General features: G+C 40.5%; 1 protein-coding gene across 1 annotated transcript in view; it reads left to right on the top strand.

The window, feature by feature from the left end:
* Positions 1-26,088, top strand: part of LOC134320909 (interphotoreceptor matrix proteoglycan 1) — a 42,741-nt gene that overhangs the window by 4,774 nt on the left and 11,879 nt on the right. Inside the window, exons 3-11 of the mRNA XM_063002548.1 lie at positions 5,073-5,239; positions 8,081-8,115; positions 9,305-9,710; positions 11,740-11,889; positions 14,021-14,079; positions 22,410-22,591; positions 22,802-22,854; positions 22,996-24,010; positions 24,999-25,193. Coding sequence (XP_062858618.1) covers positions 5,073-5,239; positions 8,081-8,115; positions 9,305-9,710; positions 11,740-11,889; positions 14,021-14,079; positions 22,410-22,591; positions 22,802-22,854; positions 22,996-24,010; positions 24,999-25,193 — 2,262 coding nt within the window. The remainder of the gene's footprint in view (positions 1-5,072; positions 5,240-8,080; positions 8,116-9,304; positions 9,711-11,739; positions 11,890-14,020; positions 14,080-22,409; positions 22,592-22,801; positions 22,855-22,995; positions 24,011-24,998; positions 25,194-26,088) is intronic.

Below are 26,088 nucleotides of genomic sequence, written 5' to 3' on the forward strand. Positions count from 1 at the left end.
TGGGACAACACTATAGACATGAAACTTGGATATAACTTAGAGTAGTCAGTGTACAGCTTGTATAGCAGTGTAGATTTACTGTCTTCTGAAAAGAACTCAACACACAGCCATTAATGTCTAAATGGCTGGCAACATAAGTGAGTACACCCCACAGTGAACATGTCCAAATTGTGCCCAAATGTGTCGTTGTCCCTCCCTGGTGTCATGTGTCAAGGTCCCAGGTGTAAATGGGGAGCAGGGCTGTTAAATTTGGTGTTTTGGGTGCAATTCTCTCATACTGGCCACTGGATATTCAACATGGCACCTCATGGCAAAGAACTCTCTGAGGATGTGAGAAATAGAATTGTTGCTCTCCACAAAGATGGCCTGGGCTATAAGAAGATTGCTAACACCCTGAAACTGAGCTACAGCATGGTGGCCAAGGTCATACAGCGGTTTTCCAGGACAGGTTCCACTCGGAACAGGCTTCGCCAGGGTCGACCAAAGAAGTTGAGTCCACGTGTTCGGCGTCATATCCAGAGGTTGGCTTTAAAAAATAGACACATGAGTGCTGCCAGCATTGCTGCAGAGGTTGAAGACGTGGGAGGTCAGCCTGTCAGTGCTCAGACCATACGCCGCACACTGCATCAACTCGGTCTGCGTGGTCGTCATCCCAGAAGGAAGCTGACGCACAAGAAAGCCCGCAAACAGTTTGCTGAAGACAAGCAGTCCAAGAACATGGATTACTGGAATGCCCTGTGGTCTGACGAGACCAAGATAAACTTGTTTGGCTCAGATGGTGTCCAGCATGTGTGGCGGCGCCCTGGTGAGAAGTACCAAGACAACTGTATCTTGCCTACAGTCAAGCATGGTGGTGGTAGCATCATGGTCTTGGGCTGCATGAGTGTTGCTGGCACTGGGGAGCTGCAGTTCATTGAGGGAAACATGAATTCCAACATGTACTGTGACATTCTGAAACAGAGCATGATCCCCTCCCTTCGAAAACTGGGCCTCATGGCAGTTTTCCAACAGGATAACGACCCCAAACACAACCTCCAAGATGACAACTGCCTTGCTGAGGAAGCTGAAGGTAAAGGTGATGGACTAAACCCAATTGAGCACCTGTGGCGCATCCTCAAGTGGAAGTTGGAGGAGTTCAAGGTGTCTAACATCCACCAGCTCTGTGATGTCATCATGGAGGAGTGGAAGAGGATTCCAGTAGCAACCTGTGCAGCTCTGGTGAAATCCATGCCCAGGAGGGTTAAGGCAGTGCTGGATAATAATGGTGGTCACACAAAATATTGACACTTTGGGCACAATTTGGACATGTTCACTGTGGGGTGTACTCACTTATGTTGCAGCTATTTAGACATTAATGGCTGTGTGTTGAGTTATTTTCAGAAGACAGTAAATCTACACTGCTATACAAGTTGTACACTGACTACTCTAAGTTATATCCAAGTTTTATTTCTATAGTGTTGTCCCATGAAAAGATATAATAAAATATTTGCAGAAATGTGAGGGGTGTACTCACTTTTGTGATACACTGTATATATATATATACATATATAAAATTTGTTGAGAGGGCATTTTTTTTTGCACTGGGGCCCATGAGCTCCTAGTTACACCACTGTTAGCGTTACCAACCAATCATTATTTGCATTGACTTGCCACTGTAAACAAAACCACCCCAAACATGAGCTCCGGCAAACCAAAGGAATGTACAAGTTCATAATTAGGTGTCCACACACTATTGGTCATAGGGCTTTTATCACTTCGTATCTTGTCCAGAGGCACCTATCAAATCAAACAACCAAGAATAAAAAAATCAATCAAAAATCTTACAGCATAAAAGTTGGGATGAAACCCAAAGTAAAAATATAGATCAACTGTCATATCATGAAAGAACTCACTGCCGACACACAAGGCATGGCATTTTTCTACACCGTTCTACACACGGGTTTAGGCTTTATCACATAGTTTGGATGCAATCATGCCTCACATCAGCCTCTACACCACAGACGCAATCTTGAAATCTAATCTCTCAGGCATGCCATTGGGCTCGGAGGGGCTTCGAATGAATCTCCTCAGCGCGAGGAGGCAGAGACGTCACGACTGCAATATTCAGGGTGCGAAAATAAACTTTTACCTCAGCAGTGATTGTATAAGCAGGGAGGGGTGGCATGAGAGAGCAGCCAGGCGGGTCAGAACTGTGAAAATAACAGCGGCATCACCAGTCTCGATTAATGACTTCTAGCATCCAAATAAGAACACTTTTATACTCACTCTCCATCTCAATTCTTTTAAGTCTTGGGCTTTGTCCAGTCCTTATTGAGATCAATTGGCTGGCTGGTCTTTGAAGACCACTTATAAGAAATTGCTCTCTGTCTTTCTACACAAACTAAATGAGATCTTGGACGGTGCTGAAAGTCAGCGGTAAGGCGAAGTCTTACACTCAGTGAAATGTGGTGGCTGGCAGAACATGCTAGGCGCAATAAAAGTTAAGTTCTTATTCACCCATACTTTGGTGAATTCTCTCGTGAGGCCTGTCTTACACACTGATAGCGCTTTTCCACCAAAAGAACTCTGGTTCTTAAACTGGTTCTGTTCAGGTTTCTTCGAACCTTGGTGTTTTGTAGAGAACTGACCCGCATTTCCACCAGTTTCTGGGAACCAAGAATGCGTCATCAACGGTGGGCGTTACACAACGAAAGTAAAGAGTACTGATGTGATGGCGGAGCGTGTAGATTATGTGCGAGCGTTTGTGCTGTTGTTACAGATGTTCATTTTTATGCAAAAAGCATCGCTTAACTACTGGTAATAAGAAGACGTAGACGTGTTTGTCGCAGCTGTTGTTTTCTTTAATTCACTGACTTGAGAAGCGTTTTGCGCTTCGCTCTCACCGCGACCCTCGGCGCAAATAGCCGATTTGCTCAGCGCTCGGCTTGAGCGGTGAAACATCACCAAAGTTTCACGACACGAACATTCATCTGTGTGAAATAACCATCAAATCCACTCTAAAAGCTCCACATGTATCTGTGTTTAGCTGGATTTACTTTATGTGTGGTGTTTACGCAGCTCAGGGTTCTGAATCGGCTACTCGGGAAAGTCGAAAAGCTTCACCTAAAAAAAGCGTAACGTGGCTTAATGTACTAAAAGTAGGACACAGAAACACTAAACTTCTCTCCGTTATTACTGGTTATAAAGTGCTCTGTACTGCCCAAATATATCAGTCATTGTTTTAGTACAACAAGCCACGTTATGCTTTATTTTTCACGTTAAGCGTTGTTCGTACTGTCCTGGTCACTTTTACCACGTCACATCACACAATTCATCGCTTTGAAAATATTAGCGGATATCAGAAGCAAACTGGCTCAAAATTTAATCAGCTGAACTTTAAAAGATGAAAGTGCGCTTTGGTTCGCGCTGGAAAAACCAAGTATTCTGTGGTGCCAGATAAGAACGCTAGTTCGCTTTCTGGAACCTCTTTTTTTCGGTGAAAACATGCGGAACCGGTTCAAAATCAAGTTCGCGAACCGGAACAGAGCCAGATCCCCGTCGGTGGAAAAGGGCTATGAGTGTCACACATCGATATCCTTGTTCCTCCACTTCTGTGCAGGCGCCTTGGGCTACTAATCAGGGTCCTTAAACAGCGTCGAAGTCCACACCCCGTTTTTAGTCCGGTCTTTTCCCACCCAGCAGACTAGTGGCCAATTTTGTCTGCATCAGGCACTGCTAACTGTGTCTGCTAGGGGGCACCAAGCCAACCGGTAGCAGAGCTAAGATTCTAACTCGCACCTGGGCACGAGTCTGTTTAATTGTTGAACTTGGGACTCAGTTGGGATCTGAATCAGCACCTTCAAATCTGACACCATGGCTGCGTCCAGAATCGCATACTTCCATACTCAATAGTACGCAAAATGAGGACGCGAGAGCGGTTGGTATGTCCGAATACATAGTATACACAAAGAGGTACGCGAGAAGTACCTGGATGACCTACTTATTGGGCAGCCATGTTTGAGTATGCAAGTGATGCACACTTGTGTGCCGCTAATGTATCCCATAATGCAACTGGAGCTGCGTAGGCGTTCGAAGCGGAATAAAAAACAAGGAAGATAGTGGAAAACGGAGAGTCCTCTGTTTAGTGTAAGTAAGATAAATAAAATAAATTTTTTAAAGACGAATAAATAACAAAAAGACGATAAATATCGGCGAGTGGAGTTTGTAATGAGTTTGTAACTATGGTGATATTACGTCATCACGTTCCCACGTCATCACTTGACGTTGGTAAGATGGCGGATGTAGTACGTAGCGGTGTTGTGTGCATACTGCATACTTCTGTACTGAAAATGTACTTTTTTTACCGGCCGAGTAGTGCGTACTTCCTCCAATCTAGTACATACTCTCTAAGTATGCGATTCCGGACACAGCTCATGGTTTTCTCTATGGTTGCTTACTTAAAGAAACTGAAAGTACTAAATGTGCAGTTTTGGTTCCATCAGACTTTATTTATAAGGGTTAACAAAGGAACTTAACAGATTAGTGGCAGTGGTTTTGTCATCACTGTATCGTTCTGCAGTGATAAACCAGATGATTCTTTAAACAGACCAAACAATTCTTGGTCTTTACTGAGAAATTGAGTGTCTGATTTGAAAAGAAAAATAAATCAGTCAATTCGCTACATATCCCAGGTTATGACCATTATTAAAAAAAAAGAGAGAGAGAGAGAGAGAGAGAGAGAGAGAGAGAGAGAGAGATTAAATAGTTTTCGGAGGCACCGTTCTCTTACTTTCATTCTTTCTTCACATTTTCACCCTGTATGGTAGAAATTACATTTACCTATTTCCTTCGGCCAGAGATACAAACCACCCTGAGTATTACTCTCAGGCCAGTTGACACTCATATAAAGAATTCATAAACTCAATTAGAAAGATATATGAGCACAAATATTAGTGCATTCCACAATTTATGTCCAAAATATGGTTTTCTTCTGGCAGACTTTAAATCTCATCTGTCGGCAGGTCAGTAAAAAATGATTCAAACGGTTTTACAGCGCCTGACTTTTATTTTCTCCACTCTATCCACTGTATCAGTGTGTCAGGAAGCGGTGTGGGAGGCATTCCGGATCTTTTTCGATAGGATCCCTGGCTCAACCGAGTATCAAAGATGGGTCCACGCGTGCCAGCACGAGTCCATGTGTGTCTCGGATCTGGCGCAAAACTTCAGCAGCTCTAAGGAGCATCTAGATATATTGCAGAGGGTAAGTAGCTCAAAGACTGAGCATGTTGGAAATTCTAGTTCAAAACCAGTCATTAATATGGACTTGGCTCTTCTTATGGTTGTAACTCTTCTAGGTAGGCTTTCTACATGGTTTTGGAGTATGTCTGCGGAAAGTTTAACCAAAAGTGCATTTGTGAGGTCAGATGAAAAGACCTAGCTCACAATCAATGGTACAAATTACTCCAAAAGCATGTAATGGAACAGAGGAGAGCCGTGACTAACACCCCCCCGACACGTGTGCAATAGTCGACTGCATCTTTTTACCTGTACGAGACGAGTTCATATGTGGATCAGCTTTGCGCACAAACATCCCATTATCCCTTGTCTCTGCGCAGGCGACATCAATCAGCCAGCAGAGCTCGTAACAACAGGCAATCGTTGTTCGTGTAGGCGCCCAGCCTGCCGGTAGCAGAGCTGAGAATCAAGCTGACTAGTCTGAGCTGTCAGCTCTGGTGTGCTAGCGTATTTTACCAGGTTTTAAAATGATCGAGCTTGTACAGTACTGTTGTTTTAGGCAACACATTCTTTTTTGCATTCAGCCTCTAAGCTCACATTAAGGTGAAGCGTAGTAGATTTTGGACACTTATGTTCCAGGAGCTTATAATTCGATCCATAACTGGTTTTGGGTGGTTTTAGGATTACATCTGACCCAATTCCCCCTCAGCATAAGGTGACCGATTGAGTTTTGTTTTTCCAACCTTGGAAAGTGATCACTGTTTTATGGACTTTTAATGGGTGCAGTCAAACTAGCTCCATTTAAACAGACATGAAGACGTATTTAGAGTGAAGTCTCCACCTACAGTGAGTAACGATGACTAATGAGGAGATAAGGAGGAGGAATAAGGAGGCCATGCTATCAAGTTTCTACACCAACAAAAGAATCATCTAAGTTGCTTTATGTTAAAACGTTCTGCCACAGCATACATGTGGTTAAGGTACTGGACTAGTAATCAAAAAGTTGCTGGTTCAAGCCCCACCACCGTCAGGTTGCTACTGTTGGGCCCTTAAGCAAGACCCTTAACCCTCAATTGCTTAGATTGTATCCTGTCACATCTGTAAGTCACTTTGGATAAAAGCATTTGCTTAATGCAAATACAAGCTGTCCAGGGTTCTAAAGAAATTCAAACCATGCTAATTGAAGACTATTGAAAATTGAATGGCTACCATGACACTTAAATAGAAACAGAAATCTCAATGCATTAAAACCAAATCACAGCATATCGACTGCAAGTCTCTCCATTAAGATCAATACACCTCCATGCAGGCATCTGTTTGCTCTTCTTGCGGCGTGTTGATAGCGCAAATCGGAAAGCGGCGACAGTAAACACAAATGAAGATTAAGTGCTGGGGTGTGCTAATGGAATTCAAAGCTCAACGACTACAAATAAGAGACATGCATTGTTAATGTCTGCTTGTGTAGCTCGGTACATTGAAAATCAATTTGATGAGGATCTGCATAAGACGTTTTAATTATGCACAGTAGAAAAATGTCAGTCTGAACACTCCACATAGAACGCCACACATACAGAGCACTTCAATAGTATGTTCAACAGATTAAAAAGTATTTAGGGCCGCTCAGGTGGTGCAGCGGTAAAAACACACGCTGGAACCAGAGCTGGGATCTTGAATACATCGTATCGAATCTCAGCGGCCACATGAACAACGATTGGCCTGTCGTTCAGATGGGCGGGACTAAGCCGGATGGGGTCTCTCTCTCATATCTAATGCAATTAGGACCTCTGCTGGCTGATTGATGGCACCTGCACAGAGATGAAAAGAGTGCTGTCAGGGTGTGTCTCTCCATACACAACGCTGAGCTGCACTGCACTCGTCAAAGTGTAGGTGATAAGATGCATACGGCATGCTGCCCACGTGTCGGAGGGGGCGTGGGTTAGCTTCGTTCTTCTTAATCAGAGCGGGGATCGGCATTGGTCGAGAGGAAGCATGACGCAATCGGGCAATTGGACGCGCTAAAAAGGGAGAAAGAGGGGAGAAAATGCATAAAGAAAATATATATATATACAGTGGAACCTTGACTTACGAGTTTAATTCGTTCTGTGACCAAGCTCGTAACTCAATTTGCTCGTATATCAAAGCAAATTTTCCCATTAAAATGAATTGAAACGCTATTAATCCGTTCTAGCCCCCCAAAAACCACACAGATGTTTTTTTGTTACGTGTTTTTAAATAAGAAAAATTTATTTTATAAATAACAAATAATGTATAAAAAAATAATAATACATAATAGAAGAGAATGTAAAGAAATAAACTGGTTTTATTAAGTGTATTTACCTTGAAAATCAGACGAAGATGCTGGCAGAGGTGGAGATTGGCGGAGGAAGTTGGGGGAGTGTTTCATGTCGTGCTCTATCACTTAACTTACTCGCTACACACTTAATGCTACAATATATTGCTAAATTTAACGTACACACTATGCTACACTTTATCGCTAAACTTAATTGCTACTTTTTTTTTAAATATATATTTTTTTACTTCACTTACTCTTCTTCACTGACGTTTGGCTTTTTCGCCACACTTTCCTCACTTTCACTTGCTTGTACGGCAAGATAACCAGATGAACTGAACGCTCACTGGGCTACCTAGTGGCGGGTGGCGTAAGCTCGCTCGCTCGTAACTCAGATCTCGGCTCGTATCACAAAGCAAAAAATCGACCAAGTGACAGCTCATATCTCGGAAAATTCGTAAGTTGGGTCACTCGTAAGTCAAGGTTCCACTGTATATATAAAGTATTTAGCCTTTTGAACACACATTTTCTATCACAAAAATCTAACTGTTCTTTTTGTTTTTTCTATTTTAACAGAGAATGAATCTGCAACAAAACAGACGTCCGGAAGAGTAAGAAAGACCATAAATAATACAAAAATCATATTTATTAATTAACAGTATCATTAACATAGTTGTCTTGTTTTCACAGAGAACTCACAACTGCTGAGTCTGTTCCAGTAGTAACAGGTAAAAATTGAGAAGAGGGTGTTTTCTTTTTACTGCTCTAACAATGAAAATTTGATTGTAAAAGTACCTGCAGTTTGATTGTAAAAGTTACCTCATGGGAACCTGTTCAAGTTTGGCACCCAGAAGACAGAGTGGTACTTTAAGGCAGAGCTTGCTAATTCTTTATTTATACTGTTAAAATCCAAAAAATAGTGATTTTAAAGACTGTACAGTCAAAGTCTTGTCAAAAATTGTAATATTACTATTATACTATAATAAAAAAATAATAATACTTCTATTCTATTAACAATTACAGTGATTTTTGGAGGTAACTGTTGTGTAGCTTACAGTGTTTTTGGAGCTGATGTTTGGAGTTGCTTACTAATGCTATAAAAGAAGCCCTTTAGTAATTACTAATTAATAATGCAAAAGATTTAAAAACACACAATATAGTCTTGTTAACTGGTGCATTTTACTAAAAAGAAAACACCAGCGCCCAGGTGGCGCAGAGGGATATTCCGCTGTCGCACCAGCACCGAGTTTCTGAACTCCCAGGTTTGAGGCTCGGTGTTGCCACCGGTCGGCTGGGCGCCATCTGGTGGGCATAATTGGCAGTGCCTGCAGCAGATACAAATTGGCCACAGTGTCTGCAGGGTGGGGACCGGACAATATGTGGGTGGATAGGTCTTCATACACTGTGTAAGGACCCTGATTGGCAGAAGAGACGCCCGTGCAGGAAGAGGAGGGCTGTACACGTGTAAAGAAGGCGTGGGCAGCGGCGTGCTCTCCTTGGACGCAAATCTGGAGTCTGTCAGCAGCGGAAGACAAATTGGACGCACTAAATCGGGAAGAAAAATGGGGAGAACAACAACAAAAAAAAACACCAAAAAGCTTAAATTAAAAGTAATTGATCTTTGCGAGACTATTACTTCTTTAAGCTTACCTTTCTGTTTTTTTATGTGATCAATATACAGTACAGTATATCTCCTGTAATCAAAAGTATTTTAATTATTTCAAATATATGCCATGTTCAGAACCAGCTGAAATCCTCGTCCAGACTGACATTCATCTGAACCCACTGATGACACTATAGAGTTGGTACAGGAGAGACTACAGGAAAGGAACTTATAGAAGAAAATGCTTCTACTGACACCTTAGAGGAGGGAACTGGAGAAAAGCTTGCCACTGGGTATAGAGATGACCCAAATAAGGAAACTGGGAAGCCGCTAGAAAAAGATACTGTCAAAGAAGTCTCTACAGAAGCCCTGGAGAGGAGAACTGGAGAAGGTACTAGTAAACCCCTAGAGGAAAATTCCACAGAATCCCCAATACAGAGTACTGCAGAAGCCACAGGTATGGATACTGAAGAAAAACAGGGGGATGGTTCTACAGAAAACCCTGAGAAGAAACCTGAGGAAGCTCCAGTTGGGACAACAGAAGTCTCAGTTCCTGATACCACAGAAGTCCTTGACAAAGGAACTAGAGACCCCCTTGATAAGGTGAGTGCCTGCCCCCAGAAAAAAATTACAATTTAAGGTTAAAACACAGTTTGATTAGCCCACTGCAACATACACCGATCAGCCATGACATTAAAACCACCTCCTTGTTTCTACACTCAGTGTCCATTTTATCAGCTCCACTTACCATATAGAAGCACTTTGTAGTTCTACAATTACTGACTGTAGTCCATCTGTTTCTCTGCATGCTTTGTTAGCCTCCTTTCATGCTGTTCTTCTATGGTCAGGACTCTCACAGGACCACACAGAGCAGGTATTATCTGGGTGGTGGGTCATTTTCAGCACAGCAGTGACACTGACAAGGTGGTGGTGTGTTAGTGTGTGTTGTGCTGGTATGAGTGGATCAGACACAGCAGTGCTGCTGGAGTTTTTAAACACCTCACTGTCACTGCTGGACTGAGAATAGTCCACCAACCAAAAATATCCAGCAAACAGCACCCCTTCATCAGCGTCCTGTGACCACTGATGAAGGTCTAGAAGATGACCGACTCAAACAGCAGCAATAGATGAGCGATCGTCTCTGACATTACATCTACAAGGTGGACCAACTAGGTAGGAGTGTCTAATAGGTTGGACAGTGAGTGGACACGGTATTTAAAAATTCAGCAGCGCTGTTGTGTCTGATCCGCTCATACCAGCACAACACACACTAACACACCACCACCATGTCAGTGTCACTGCAGTGCTGAGAATGATCCACCACCCAAATAATACCTGCTCTGTGGTGGTCCTGTGGGGGTCCTGACCATTGAAGAACAGGGTGAAAGCAGGCTAAAAAAGTATGTAAAGAACAGATGGACTACAGTCAATAATTGTAGAACTACAAAGTGCTTCTATATGGTAAGTGAAGCTGATTAAATGGAAAGTGAGTATAGAAACAAGGAGGTGGTTTTAATGTTTTCAGATTTGCAGAAAATAACATTCACAATTCCCTATTTCACAATGAAGTGCAACATTTATCTGTAGGAGTCGATACTTCAACTATAGTGGATTTTTTTAACAGTATAAAGAAATGCAAGTCGATAACTTGACTTTAAACTAAGCTTACAGCCTGTCAACTGTGATATGTTAGTGCAGCTAATAAAAATCAGTCTCTTGCCAAGGTAGGAAGGAAAACCTAAACTGTATTTTATTCTGAGAGGAAATCTGCCCGGATGTTCAGATGTAATTCAAGAACCACAAGGAAGCTGTTCATAGGACGCTACACAACAAAGATAACACAGTAAAGCAAGCTTCTTACATGCGCAGAAGCTTTTAAAATTCATGACAGACACATTTTCTTTATGTGTTTCATCCCAACCCTGGTGAAAGAACAGTCAAGCTAGCCCTATTTATATGAACACAGAAAAGTCACCTACTATAGTCGAACTGAAGTACCAGAAGGAGTACAGGAGTGTAGGACCGCAGAAATACGATGGGGCATGGACTCCACAAGCTTGTGGAAATATTCTGTAGGCAGTGAACACCATACTGCAGAATGGTCCATAATTCTGTTGTATTTCGAGGTGTAGGCGTGTTGCATCCCAGATGTGTGTGATAACACTGAGATCTGGTGACTTAGGTGGGAATGGCAAAACCCCAACCTCAGATGAGAGTTCCTCAGATGAGTGTTAACCATAACTTGGTGTCTCTAGACTTGCGTGGCAGTGCATTGCCCTGTTGGAACATGTCAGAAAAGTGGCACACATAGCATTCACTTGTCAGATACGTTTGTAGGTGTACCAGGGGTTACATGGAATTCCAGCTAAACAAACCCTATACCGTTATGGAGCCAGCACCAGCCGCCAACCGTAACCAACACTAACAGTCCCCTGTTGTGCCAGCTTTCTGTATTTACTAACAAGGAATTACATGCACATGTAAATTACATTATAGAACTTTTTTCACCACCAAATTGATTGAAGTTGCTCTTTGTATAAATAAACATATGAAAAGACTTAATTTCATGAAAGAAGGGGTAGAATTTTAACTTCAACTGTAAATAAATCTCACACCAGTGTCTCGTCTCCAGGACTTGTGGTTGCCCAACATGGTGCCTGAGCAGCCACAGGAGCAGATAATAGAGTTCAGTATTAGTCTGATGGATCCTGGGTACAGTGAGCTGCTTGTTGATGTGAATTCACCTCAGTACCATGACCTCTTACACCATCTACAAGACCAGGTAATTGTCTGTTGCAGTGTATATAAAATAATGCACTTAAATATAACTCCAAACCAGTGGTGGCTGGTGCTAAAAAATTTGAGGGGGGCGCAAACAAAACAACAAATTAAAAACAAAACAATAAAAAAAACAAGCCTTTAAAAGTAGCACTATTTGAACATGAATTTTTCCCTTTTTTACTTTTTTTCTTCAAGTGAACGCTTTGTGAAAGCGTTTTTTGTAAAGACAAGACTGAATTATCTCTCATTTTGGAAGAAATGCTGCTCCAATCTGCAACTAACTGTTTAACGTGAACCGAGCTGACGAGCCGAAGCTGAATGAATCAGTTAATGAGTCGACTCGGGGATTGTCCAATCACACGGCGTTTAAAAAAAATAAGCCAATAGTGACACACTTCTAATAAGAGTGGGTGTGTACGGGGCGCAGAGAGCTGCGCCCCTGTGGACAATTTAAAACAACCAATTAAAGAGCAGCCTCAGACCACGTGCTTGCCAAAAGTTTGTGCACATACATAGACACTCATTAGACCGGCGCCCCGCGCATGGGACGTGTGCACAATGTAAACAATTCAATACAAATATTTATTTATTTAAAAAATGCTATCATGACCATAAGATAAACAGTTAATTAGACAAACAGACTAATTAATTTCATAATTATTTTGCAGTATGTAATTTACTTATTTTAACATCTTAATAATTTTAAGGGGGGCGGCCCCTGCGCCCCGTATTGACCAGCCGCCACTGCTCCAAACCACAAACTGATCCATGGAAACTGATTTCCCAAGTTGGACGCATTGAGAAGAATGTTTTCAAGTCAAGCCAAACATGATCTTGACCAGAATAGTATTTGAGGAAAGTCTTTGCAAAATTGGCTATGAACTGCACAGAAAAAACTAGCCATTCTGTACGTAAGAATTGTGTTTGGCTGAATTTTACTGCAAGACATGACTAAATTAACAATGGACCATTTATTTAACAAGGTATAAAATGCATTTCCACTTAACTACAGAGCAAAACACTAACAATCTGTTTACAGACAGCCAGTCTAATATCAGAGAGGGACAACAGATTAACATAAATAGTCTTGACATAAACAAGGCACAAACTGATGTCGTCTTGCCAACAAGGGCTCGCTGCCAAAGCATCTCCCATCTGAGCATTCACACCATTAACTGCTCAAGTCAAACTGTTATTGATTTTCCCATGTTAGTTATAGAATGTTTCTACTGAATCACATTTGCTATTAATCAGTGTTATAGCTTAATGATGGTATAAAATATTTGTGATTTTAATGAACACTGTATTCTTAGCTGGAGTTAATAGTTTTAAAAAATTAACATTTTTCTCTCAGCTTCCAAAATGAGGCAAGAACATAACCAACCTCTCCTCACCCCATCTTAAGACATATTGTTGACAAAGACCTATTTGCTCTGAACTTAAATTTTGATTTCTGTGGCTTATCAGGTAGTTGTAGTGAATTGAGGAATTTTTGAGAAAGCTAAATGCTGAAAATGTATGCATGTTTTTGGACTGTGGGAGGAAACCGGAGCTCCCGGAGGAAACCCACGCAGACACGGGAAGAACATGCAAACTTCACAGAGAAAGGACCCAGATGCCCCACCTGGAGATCGATCCCAGAACCTTCTTGCTGTGAGCAACTGAGCCACCGTGCTGCCCGACCCCTACTTTAAGAAGTATTATATTTATTATCTTAGTGGATCAAGTTGCTTAGGGTTTCCCAATAGCCACGTGCCAAAGCCACATGCATATACCCCGCCTTACTTGGAACCATTAGCTAAGAACCATATGTTAATTTCTAGATACTGTGGCTTACCAGGTAATGTCGTCATATCATGTGGATCTTTTGGTAGTCTGATTACCTCCTCCCTGCCAAACACATTCTAGAAGGTTAATTGGCTCTATATTGCAACTCAATTATGTGTGAATGGATGTAAATGAGTAAGTCTGTGTGGTGCCAACCTGTCTGGGTTGACACCTGAGTGCTTCTGGATTACACTCAAGACCCAGCATGACCCTGACCAGGATAAAGTGTAATGACCAGATACTCGTCAGCAGATGGTAGTAATGTAAATACTGTATGTTAAACAACATGTAACTTTTTTCTACAGATGCAGCACGTGTTTAATGATTTGCCAGGGTTCAAAGAAATCAAAGTTTTAGGAATCAGGTAAGTCTGACACGCTAATTTAAGGCTGGGAGAAAAATAAAATAAAATAACACAGGATGAGGTAACAAAGGTCATCTAAAATGCATATCCTCCACAATACAGCGTGCTAATTAGTGGGTGAGTCATTAGATGAATGCAGCACTGCTCGCAGTATTCAAAAGTATGGTTTGACGTAATTGCTCAGACACACCGTAGCATTCATCTGATAAAGGCACAGCTGGTGGGGATAAAACATCCCGGTTTATGTTCTCTAAAGAATCATCCTGAATTACCATACATATCAGATGGAGAAACAGTTGTTTTGCAGGCTTCATGCTACAGTGCTTCTGGGCCAGCAGGCTTGATTGTGTATTAGCTTTAGACTGCCTATACCTGGTGATTCATTATTTATTGGAATCACACAAAACAATCCAGGTGTGCTATCATTTGCAATGTTTAGCAGCAATTATTCATTTAAACTTTTATTTAATCTTTCAATGCTTCTGTATTTAAGAGTTTAAAGTTGTATTTAAGGCTAATTCGGATGGGATTTAATCCTGTCTTAACTCTGTGTCTCCAGAAGTACAGTACAGGCCAAAAGTTTGGACACACCTTCTCATTCAATGCGTTTTCTGTATTTTCATGACTATTTACATTGTAGATTCTCACTGAAGGCATCAAAACTATGAATGAACACATGTGGAGTTATGTACTTAACAAAAAAAGGTGAAATAACTGAAAACATGTTTTATATTCTAGTTTCTTCAAAATAGCCACCCTTTGCTCTGATTACTGCTTTGCACACTCTTGGCATTCTCTCAATGAGCTTCAAGAGGTAGTCACCTGAAATGGTTTTCCAACAGTCTTGAAGGAGTTCCCAGAGGTGTTTAGCACTTGTTGGCCCCTTTGCCTTCACTCTGTGGTCCAGCTCACCCCAAACCATCTCGATTGGGTTCAGGTCCGGTGACTGTGGAGGCCAAGTCATCTGCCGCAGCACTCCATCACTCTCCTTCTTGGTCAAATAGCCCTTACACAGCCTGGAGGTATGTTTGGGGTCATTGTCCTGTTGAAAAATAAATGATGGTCCAACTAAACGCAAACCAGATGGGATGGCATGACGCTGCAGGATGCTGTGGTAGCCATGCTGGTTCAGTGTGCCTTCAATTTTGAATAAATCCCCAACAGTGTCACCAGCAAAACACCCCCACACCATCACAGCTCCTCCTCCATGCTTCACAGTGGGAACCAGGCATGTGGAATCCATCCGTTCACCTTTTCTGCGTCTCACAAAGACACGGCGGTTGGAACCAAAGATCTCAAATTTGGACTCATCAGACCAAAGCACAGATTTCCACTGGTCTAATGTCCATTCCTTGTGTTTTTTGGCCCAAACAAATCTCTTCTGCTTGTTGCCTCTCCTTAGCAGTGGTTTCCTAGCAGCTATTTGACCATGAAGGCCTGATTTGCGCAGTCTCCTCTTAACAGTTGTTCTAGAGATGGGTCTGCTGCTAGAACTCTGTGTGGCATTCAACTGGTCTGTGATCTGAGCTGCTGTTAACTTGCGATTTCTGAGGCTGGTGACTCGGATGAACTTGTCCTGGGAAGCAGAGGTGACTCTTGGTCTTCCTTTCCTGGGTCGGTCCTCATGTGTGCCAGTTTCGCTGTAGCGCTTGATGGTTTTTGTGACTCCACTTGGGGACACATTTAAAGTTTTTGCAATTTTCCGGACTGACTGACATTCATTTCTTAAAGTAATGATGGCCACTCGTTTTTCTTTAGTTAGCTGATTGGTTCTTGCCATAATATGAATTTTAACAGTTGTCCAATAGGGCTGTCGGCTGTGTAGTAACCTGTCTTCTGCACAACACAACTGATGGTCCCAACCCCATTGATAAAGCAAGAAATTCCACTAATTAACCCTGATAAGGCACACCTGAAAACCATTTCAGGTGACTACCTCTTGAAGCTCATTGAGAGAATGCCAAGAGTGTGCAAAGCAGTAATCAGAGCAAAGGGTGGCTATTTTGAAGAAACAAGAATATAAAACATGTTTTCAGTTATTTCACCTTTTTTTGTTAAGTACATAACTCCACATGTGTTCATTCATAGTTTTGATGCCTTCAGTGAGAATCTACAATGTAAATAGTCATGAAAATACAGAAAACGCATTGAATGAGAAGGTGTGTCCAAACTTTTGGCCTGTACTGTATGTGGACATCTTCCTAACTTTTAGTTTAGGTGGTTCAGCCTCACCCATTGCTAATGAGTATAAAATCAATCCTATTAAATAAATCCAATTCCTTTAGCTTTTAACCTTTAACCTTATGATTGATAGCTTAGAGTCCCAATCACTGAGCTAACACTATCCAAACCAGATGGTCACATTTCCCTGCAAAAACACATACTCTCTATAGTAAACAGTAGACATTATAATGAAGTTTACTCTATCCTGTTCACAGCTATAACAGCCTCCAATCTTTCTGGAAGGCTATCAATCATTTCTTTATCTTTCAATGCTTCTGTATTTAACACTCACTCTCTCACTGTCTTAACGCTTATCCAATTATGGTCGCAGGTGGGGGGGTGTAGTGCTGGAGCCTATCCCAGCTTTTCAATGGACGCAAGGCACACAGTAACACCCTGGACGGGGGGCCAGTCCAGACGCACATACACACACCCATTCACTTATAGGGCAATTCAGTGTCTCCAATTAACTTGACTGCTTGTTTTTGGACTGTGGGGGGAAACTGGAGCTCCCGGAGGAAACCCATGCAGACACGGGGAGAACATGCAAACTCCACACAGAAAGAACCCGGACCGCCCCACCTGGGGATCGAACCCTTCTTGCTGTGAGGCGACAGTGCTACCCACCGAGCCACCGTGTCGCCCTGTATTTAACAGCTATGTTATTTTATTTAGGCCTCATTTGGATGGGATTTACTCCTCTCTTAACTCTGTATGAGCAAAAGTATGTGGACATTACACAGATGGTTTCAGTAATATAGCCCTTATACTCAGTTTCGAGCTCTTTACACTCGTGATAATAATAAGTTTTTTGTTGTTGTTATGCATGTGCTGAAATACAATATGAGTGAATAATAATAAATAAACTTATTGGTTAAGATTATTACTTTTTTAATCATCATATCTGCTCTATATGTTTAATTAGCTTCTGATTTTCTTAATCTGACCTCTTCATTTTCAAGCGAGACAGAAGGAAATAACAGGTAATTAAAAAAAAAAATAGAGAGTAGTATTTAGTAGGAACATTTTTTTTTTATTATTGACTAAAAGTATGTAGACACCTGACTATGAGCTTGTTGGACATTTTTGGAGTGGGTGGAAACTTGACTGGTTTGGAGTCTCCCACACACACAACTTGTCAAACCTTGATGAACCTGCATGATACACTTGTTAACAATGAATGTAGCTGAAACATCTACATTTAGGAGGAAGGAGATAATTAAAATTTAATTTGCCTTTTGACAGAACCAATAAAAAAAGTCATTAACTATTTCCCTTTTTTTCATTTATTACATCCCCAAATGACAACAATTGCCAGTACTTTGTGGTTTTAAACTAAGTGGTACATCTCTCATACAAAGCTGTCAATACTGTCAGTCAATATTGTGGATTGTTTTTTAGGTTTGCCGCTTTTTGGCACAGCCAGCAAAAAGCGGGTTAATTGCTGATTACTGTATATGGAAGGCATAAATGCCACAGTAAGCAGCAATATGCACCTAGCTAGGGCTGCAACTATCGATTATTTTTGTGATAGAGTATTCTAATCGATTATTCGCTAGAATAATCGAGTAATCGGATAAGAAATTATTTTGCTTTAATAAAGAGCAAAAATAAATACATATAAGATTAAATAACACGTGTCTTAAAAATTAATGCACATTTTAATTCCTTGCATACAGGACAGTTTAAAGAGAACATTTTTGAAATGCAAAAACAAATACATCAAAAATAAATCAAATTACCTTTAAAATGTAAACAGGCAACCTAAAACTAAGGCATAAAAAATAAACAATAATACATGAACATTGCCTCGATTTTGTGCAACTTTCAGAACTAAAAGTTTCAGCTACAGCTCACGCAGAACATAAACCTTTAATATTTTGTTGGGAGGTTTTGTGGTATTTGTAGGAGGTTCTGTCAGGATTGTATCTCCTAGATGAGGTAGATTTAGTGTGTGTGTGTGTGTGTGTGTGTGTGTGTGTTTGCCTAAGTCTTAAAAAAAGTGTGTGGTGGTTGTGATGAAGAAAAGTCAGCGTTTCAACAAGGCGCTCTGATGGTGTGGATGTTGTACTGAGTTTTCGTTTTTTCAGCTTAAAATGATCTCAAACTTTCTGTGGTTTTCTCAGTCCAGTCTCCTGCTCGATATTTTCTCTCTTTCTATATTTTGCAGTCCGCGCTATCAAATCTCGGCTGCGTCCTAAATCGCTACGTTCACACTGAACAGTACGCAGGAGCGGCGAGCGTGTCCAAATACGTAGTATTCATTAAACTGTACGCAAAAAGTACCCGGTTTAAGTCCTGTTAAGTGCTGTTTAAGTATGAGATTTCGGGCGCAGCCCTCGGCTTCTTCAAGTCACCTGCCCACAGCGTGAACACGTTGTGCAAAAGTAAAAGTCGTCCGTGCGAAACACCGTGAGCTGTATACTGTATAGTTGTATGGATTAAACGATGCCTCGATGCAAAAAATTTGAATCGATGATTTTTAGTAATCGATTTACTCGAGTTTCTCGAGGAATCGTTTTAGCCCTATACCCAGCTTTGGGAAATTTACTATTGTGACTACATACAATCCAAGTATTTGAGGGTTAAGGACCCTGCTCAAGGGCCCAACAATGACAACTTGAAAACATAACCACTGGACCCATTAAAAAGGGGTCAATAGGCAAAAATCTGAGAACTTCTGCATTAGAATATGAAGAATCTAACTATTTTACAACATTTTTTTGTTTTCTTTAATTTTACAGAACTGATTTAATTACAGTACAAATGTATAAAGGCCAAGTTTAATGCAGAGAAAAACAAGTAGTTGTGAATGTGGAAGAAGCAGTTTTATAAAGCATGCAGCATTGTTCTGGACCACAAATGACAGTCATCGATTGACTCCCACACTTCCCCCGCAAACCATAAAAGAAGAATGATAGTGGGTAGCTTGAAAAGGAAAGGTCAGGGTTTCCTGAAGAGGATGACAAAAGAAGGAATAAAATAGAAGTAATGAAAGTAATGCTATTCTCTATAGCACGGTTAAGACAGCACAAATATTTGCTAGCTGGCTGAAAGAAGGCAGACTGGTGAAAATGAACTGTCTTTAGGAAAAGTAATTGGAAGGTAACGCTACTATTGACTGACATCACATTGAAAGCATTTTGGTGCATTTTTCCCCCATTTTCCACCCAATAAGTGGAATCACTGACAACATCTTTTCATCTTCCACTGACAGGATCCCACAAAGAACTTGAGTCATGCATTGCTCTGTTATTTCAGCATCTCTAGTTCAGGCCTCTTTGACCAGCCTGCAGAGGCGGCAATGAAAAATCCCTTCAAATAATGTTCTACCAGACATAGCAAGTAGTGTCAGGCCGGTCAACGCCACAGCTGAGATTTAAATTTGGATCCCAGCAGTTGTGGGTTGGCGCATTAGATCACCACATAGCCCAAGTGCCATTTTTAATTCAATTTAAAAATATCTTAAAAAAAAGATATCTGGAATGTTTTATTTACAATGCTGCTTGGGAGTTAAACATGTGAACATTATGAATTTTACAAATATCTGTACTTCTGCATAAATTGAACCTGGAATGGTTATCACACCTTTATCTAATCTAATACACTTGACTAGAAGTGTACCGGGTCTTCACCAAAACAGGTGTATTAAAGTGTCCCATGCCTTAAACAACAGAGATTCCTAAAGTTATCAATGCCCACCAGGCCAAAAAGGGCTTCAAAACCATTTCCAAAGAGTTTGGCCTTCTCCAATCCACAATAAGGCAGAAAAAATACTTATGGAGGTAATTAAGCAACATTGGGACAGTCTTAAGGAATGATTTTCTAGCAAAATATTACAAGAAGACACAAAGAACCAGAGGACAACTGCATTTTTCACCTGCAGGGGTCGAGTTCATACACTTGACGGGCACTGTGTACGGAGGGCCACACCCCCATCAGCATTATTCCTCAGCCCTGTGCAGGCGCCATCAGTCAGCCAGCAGGGGCAGCAGTCGCACCAGTTATGAGGACCTATGATCCGACTTTCTTACCCTCTAATCCCTGAACAACAGCCAATCGATGTTCATACAGCCGCCCAGCCTAGTTCGGAAAGGCAGAGCTGAGATTCGATACGATGTATTCGAAACCCCAACTCTGGTAGCGTACTTTACCACTGCGCCACCTGAGCGGCAACACTGAGCGATGTTAATGTTCATGAGTCATCAGACAAACAATGAACAAGAACAGTGTGTATGAAAGGATAGAAAAAATGAGGCTAATACTTAAAAAAAAAAAAGAACACTGCTGCCCATTTAAAGTTTGCTTAAGACCAAAGCATAATGGTAGGCAAAAAATGCATTCCAACATAAAAACTTCACTACAAACAAACAAGTTGCTGTATCAGGACAGGACAGCTTGTCATCAATGATGAATGCTGAATCATCTGATCATATCACTTTTTCCGTTGCCTATGGTTTTTTGTACCATTAAACTACTAAAAGGGGTTTGATTTTCATAATAGGTGTTTTATGTTCTGCTACTCTACTGTAATATTCCTCTTTATGTATTTTTCCCATTTTTGTTTATTTTTTTTTTACATTTTACTTTTTGTTAACAATGGCATTTAACAATGAGTCACCCGATGAACAGTTTCTTTATGTATTGCATCTAAGCATGAGCATCAAGGTCACAAGGTGCTTTGAACCACAATTCCCAACCCAATTTACTGATGTCTTTTACATAGATCTGAATGCAGATGTCCTTTCAGTCATTGATCCTGTCGAAGCACTAACAAAACAATCAGTCTTTTAAAGCCAGTGTCAAAAATACTTAGATTTTTTTTCCTGTTATCTTGATCCAGAATTAAGATTAACTGGGCCCGCTCAGCATTTTCATACAGTCCATTGAGCAAGGTCGGTTCTTAATTGCTTTATTGTAACATGCAGTACAAATGACATCTACCTGAAAACATTTGGCTAAATGTATGGCGTTGAAACGCTTGAGGCCAAAAATAGACATCTTCTCATCAGCAGTTCTGTGAGGTAAACAACCACCACAAAGACCCAACAATGAGTCTCAGTGGTGCCACCAGCTTTTCGGTTCCTAAGCACAATAAAAACCTGGATGTAGTTGGTGGTACAACAGAACAGTGACCCAAAACATGTCAGCATTTTTTTTAATGGCTAAATAAGGCTTAAATTAGGTCCTGACAATAATCCTAAAAAATATATATGGACTAAACTCAAGTCAGGTCCGGTTTCCTCCCACAGTCCAAAAACATGCAGTCAGGTTAATTGGAGACACTGAATTGCCCTATAGGTGAATGGGTGTGTGTCCAGGGTGTTACTGTGTGCATTGCACCCATTGTAAAGCTGGGGTAGGCTCCAGCAACCCCCCCCCCCCCCCGCCCCACACACACACACACACCTTGCTACCCTAATTGGATAAGCGGTTAAGAATGTGAGTGAGTAAACTCAAGTCAAGCACTTGCTAAAAACAAATCTCACTATACAAGGTTTAATAAGAAACTCAAGTCTATTGAAATAAATGAAAGAAAGCTGCAGAGCTAGAGTTTTTTTTTAAGCTGGTAGCGTCTACACCACATAAACACACGCACACAGACTGATTGACGTTAAGAGAACTATGGACATCTAAACAAATAATAATAATAATAATAATAGAATTTTATTTATAAGCGCCTTTCAGGATACACAAGGACACTTTACACATCAAAGAAATTAAAAGAGAACAACAGAAAAGGTATAAAACGAGTAATAAAACATAAGAAAGTAAATAGTACTACTGCAAATATTGAGAATAAAACAAATTAAAAACAAGTATTCAATCAAACTAAGAATTATGGAAAGCAGTTCTAAAGAGATAAGTTTTTAATTGCTTCTTAAAAATTGTCAAGGAGGAACATGAGCGGAGATAGTCCAAATATTTTTGGACTATGTTTTTCAACATGTGTTTCAATTAGCTTACCAAAAAAAAAATCAAAGACTACTCTGAATTACATGTTTCTAAAAAGTGTATATAAAAAGTTGCCCTCAAGTGTATCCTAATACAGCAGAGATATGAAATGGTTTTGCCATTAAAACCCTTAAGTAGCTTTTTCCTTGCAGGTCTAAAGGAATATCCGTGCACTATGTGGCCAAATTTGAAATTACTGCACCAGATGTTGGTGAGGACAGCAAAAGTAAAGGAGTTTCATCTGGTAGACCAAGCCTGAGGGAGGATGTGAAAAAAGCACTGATTGAGAAGTCGTCCTTGCCTGTCGACCTGGATACACTGACTTTTAAACCAGGTAGATAGATGATTGTGTTGACTCAGTCGGTCAGAGTAATGAATAAGTAATTACACCTCAAGCTGAGTCATTTATGTCATGGAATTAAAAATATTTATCATTAATATATTAAAGCTATTTTTACATGGTCTCAAAGCAAAACAGAATATCAATGTTGTCCTGTATTAATGCCATGCTATTTTTTATTGTTGTGTTGTTTTATAACCACAGCAGATAAAACCACAACACCAGACGTGGAAGTTTTAAAGGATGTTGCAACTGAGGTGACCTATGCCATTTTATATACTGTCTCTGCTATGTCCACTGTTATATGGCAATAAAATAGACAAAAATTATGTCCTAGTAAAATGTCATTAGAGCAATAAAAAATGACATCGTAACAATGTGTAATTTTGGTTTTACAGGTCACCTTTGATGAATTTAGCATACCAACAAAAGAGTCAAAATTGCTGAACATTCCTGACCTGGACACTCGTTTAAATCCAGAGACAGACTCAACAGTCTCAGAAACAACACTACCAACAAACAGACCTGAGGCAGAGATGTTTTTCACCCATGTCGTGACAATACAAGGAGAAAATGGAGCTCTCAAAAAGGACATCTTGCCCACAGCACCATCCAAAATACCCAATGAGCCATCAAAGACATCCAGTGAGAGAGAGGTGACACATGTCCCAGAAACTGTTCTTACGCCAAACCTAGTTTTACCAAGTGAGCATCATGATGCCCAGGGGAACCCTGCCCTAGTTACTGACAGGAGTGCTAACATGATATCAGAGGATGATGTCTTTTCTACACTCACTACAATGCAAATCTTGCTGAATACGCCAACAGTTATGACTCCTTACGCATACACAATGTTTCCGCTTACAACAGATTCAGACACTACCCTTCAGACCCAAACTAAACCAAGAGAGGAAGCGGTTGGGACAGAGGAAGGGTCAGTTCTAACCAACGTATATGATGAGAGTAGTCTTGAGCCACCTAAAACGAATCATTTTGAGACATCATTGAACAGCCCTGATAAGCAATCAAAACACACTGAATCGGTTTTTGAAGAAGACCGTGAAGGAGTATTTGGGAACATAAGTGAAGTAGAAAAATCTCTGGAGTCAAAGTCTGGAGATAAAACATTGCCCGAGAATGGTAATGTAACAGAACCAGTGGAAGGTTTTAAGGGCACAGAACCAAGTGAGACTGTAAAAACAGAACCAGAAAAGGTTGAAGTAACAGAACCTGTTAAAGAAGTTGAGGAAACAGAACAAGAAGAACAATCTGAGGTACCAGGACCTGAGGACGAGGTTAAAATAACAGAAACGAAAGAAGATAAAGCAGAAAACCCCCACAAAGAGTTTGAAGAAAGAAAAACGGAAGATGTTGGGACTGTGGAATCTGAGGGAGAAAGTGAGGAAGTGAAAGGTAAGAAAAGTGATCAACTAACAGACCTTAAGAAGGCTGGATCAGTATCAAAAGAATGACTGAAGTACTAAAAGTAACTGACAAACAGGGTGAGGCCAGACATTTTGATGAAGACATAAAAGACAGACAGAGAAAAAAATATTAAGACAGAAGAACATCAGCTAGATCAGGGGTGTCAAACTCATTTTCACAGAGGGCCACATCTGCATTATGGTGGCCCTCAAAGGGCCGATTGTAAAGTATCCTGCTGTGATTGCAGTCTGCCTTTTAATTCTTGGACAATGTGTTGTTTTTCTTGGAGGCTAAATTCTGTGTTTGGTGTCAAAATGCCAAATTTTACATTTATATTGCACTCCTTTACCACAGACATGGCCTCATAAGACAAGAGACTTGTATTCAAACTTGTATTCACTTTCCCATCTTTCATTACATTGTCTTCTGCTTCAATTTTGTAAATGTAAATATTTCTTAACATCACTTGTTGGAAAAGTGCCTCAGTTAAACACTGATGTGGAAACACTGCCTTTTAGTGGCGGGATGCGGCCACAAAATTGGCATGCATTGTGGGAGATGCAGTTTATGTACGATTTACAGTGTATTTTAAGACAATCATACGTCTTTTAAGCTCTTGTGGGCCACATAAAATGACGTGGCGGGCCAGATGTGGCCCGCAGGCCTTGAGTTTGACACATGTGAGCTAGAGGATTCACTTGAGAGGAAGAAACATGTAAGGCAAATCTTAAGGAACAGGTTAAGATCTTGAGAAAGAGGTAAAAGTGGAAAAAACCCTATAATGAGGCAACAAGTTTGCCTGAGCCTCCTGTTCACAAAAATACTCTAATTTCCCCAGATATTTCAAGAAAACACACAGAAACCGGTAAGCACATAGATCATCCTCAACCTGATAATTTGCCTTTTGTGCCCACGGCAAACACAGAGCCAAAGAAACCTAAGTGAGCCTGAGTATGTTGATTATATGCACATTTAGGTAAACCTAAAGTACCATTATTTAGTGAACAGGATGCTAAAAGAGCATCTAAAGATACAGAGGTCATGGCAACTGAGATATATGAGGACACTACAGTTAATGTTCAGTCTGAAAAACAGCTTAATGAGAACATTGAGACAGCAGTAAAGACTGAGGATAAGTCTTCAGTCCCTGAGGAATCTGTCCTCACATTATGCAAGAGATGCTAAAAACAAAATGTTCTAAATAAATAAATAAATAAAAAACTGAGGTGGCAAAAAGTACAAGACTGAATAATACAAAAACTTTATCATTTAATAATGTGTAAACAACACATGTACTCTTAATCCTCTCAAGCCATAAGTTTAAGTAAGTGTTTTTTTTTGTTATATTATATTAAAACTACTGACTTACTTGTTTGCAGAAATCGTGTAAATTAGCCAATCCACCTTCTGCTTGTTAAGAAAAGAGGAGACTAAATAGAAGGAAAGACGCTGTACTCTGCTGTACTCCATAATTGGGGTCACACTGTCGCCTGACAGCAAGAAGGTCCTGGGTTCGATCCCCAGGTGGCGCGGTCCGGGTCCTTTCTGTGTAAAGTTTGCATGTTCTCCTCGTGTCTGTGTGGGTGTCCCCCGGGAGCTCCGGTTTCCTCCCACAGTCCAAAGACATGCAAGTGAGGTGAACTGGAGATACAAAATTGTCCATGACTGTGTTTGACATTAAGCTTGTGAGTTGATGAATCTTGTGTAATGGGTAACTACCGTTCCTGTCATGAATCTAACCAAAATGTGTAAAACATGACGTTAAAATCCTAATAAAATAAATAAATAAATACATCATAATTAAAGAATTATTAAATGTACAGCTGGTATTATTGTACTGTATTATAAACAGGTTATTTACATTTTTAGGTGGCCATTAATGAATCATCCAACAAACATTTTAATTTTTAACTTTGATGAACCTTAATATTTGTAATTATAATTTTTTTTTTTTTTTAAAGTTCAAAAATCTTGGTTATGTATCAAACTCTAATTTATTTGTGTTGGAGGAGGTGTGGCAAAATATTACTCTTGCAAATTTACTTACATGATCTTTAAAACATGAT

Source organism: Trichomycterus rosablanca, chromosome 9 (assembly GCF_030014385.1).
Source record: "Trichomycterus rosablanca isolate fTriRos1 chromosome 9, fTriRos1.hap1, whole genome shotgun sequence".
NCBI classification, from domain to species: Eukaryota; Metazoa; Chordata; class Actinopteri; order Siluriformes; family Trichomycteridae; genus Trichomycterus; species Trichomycterus rosablanca.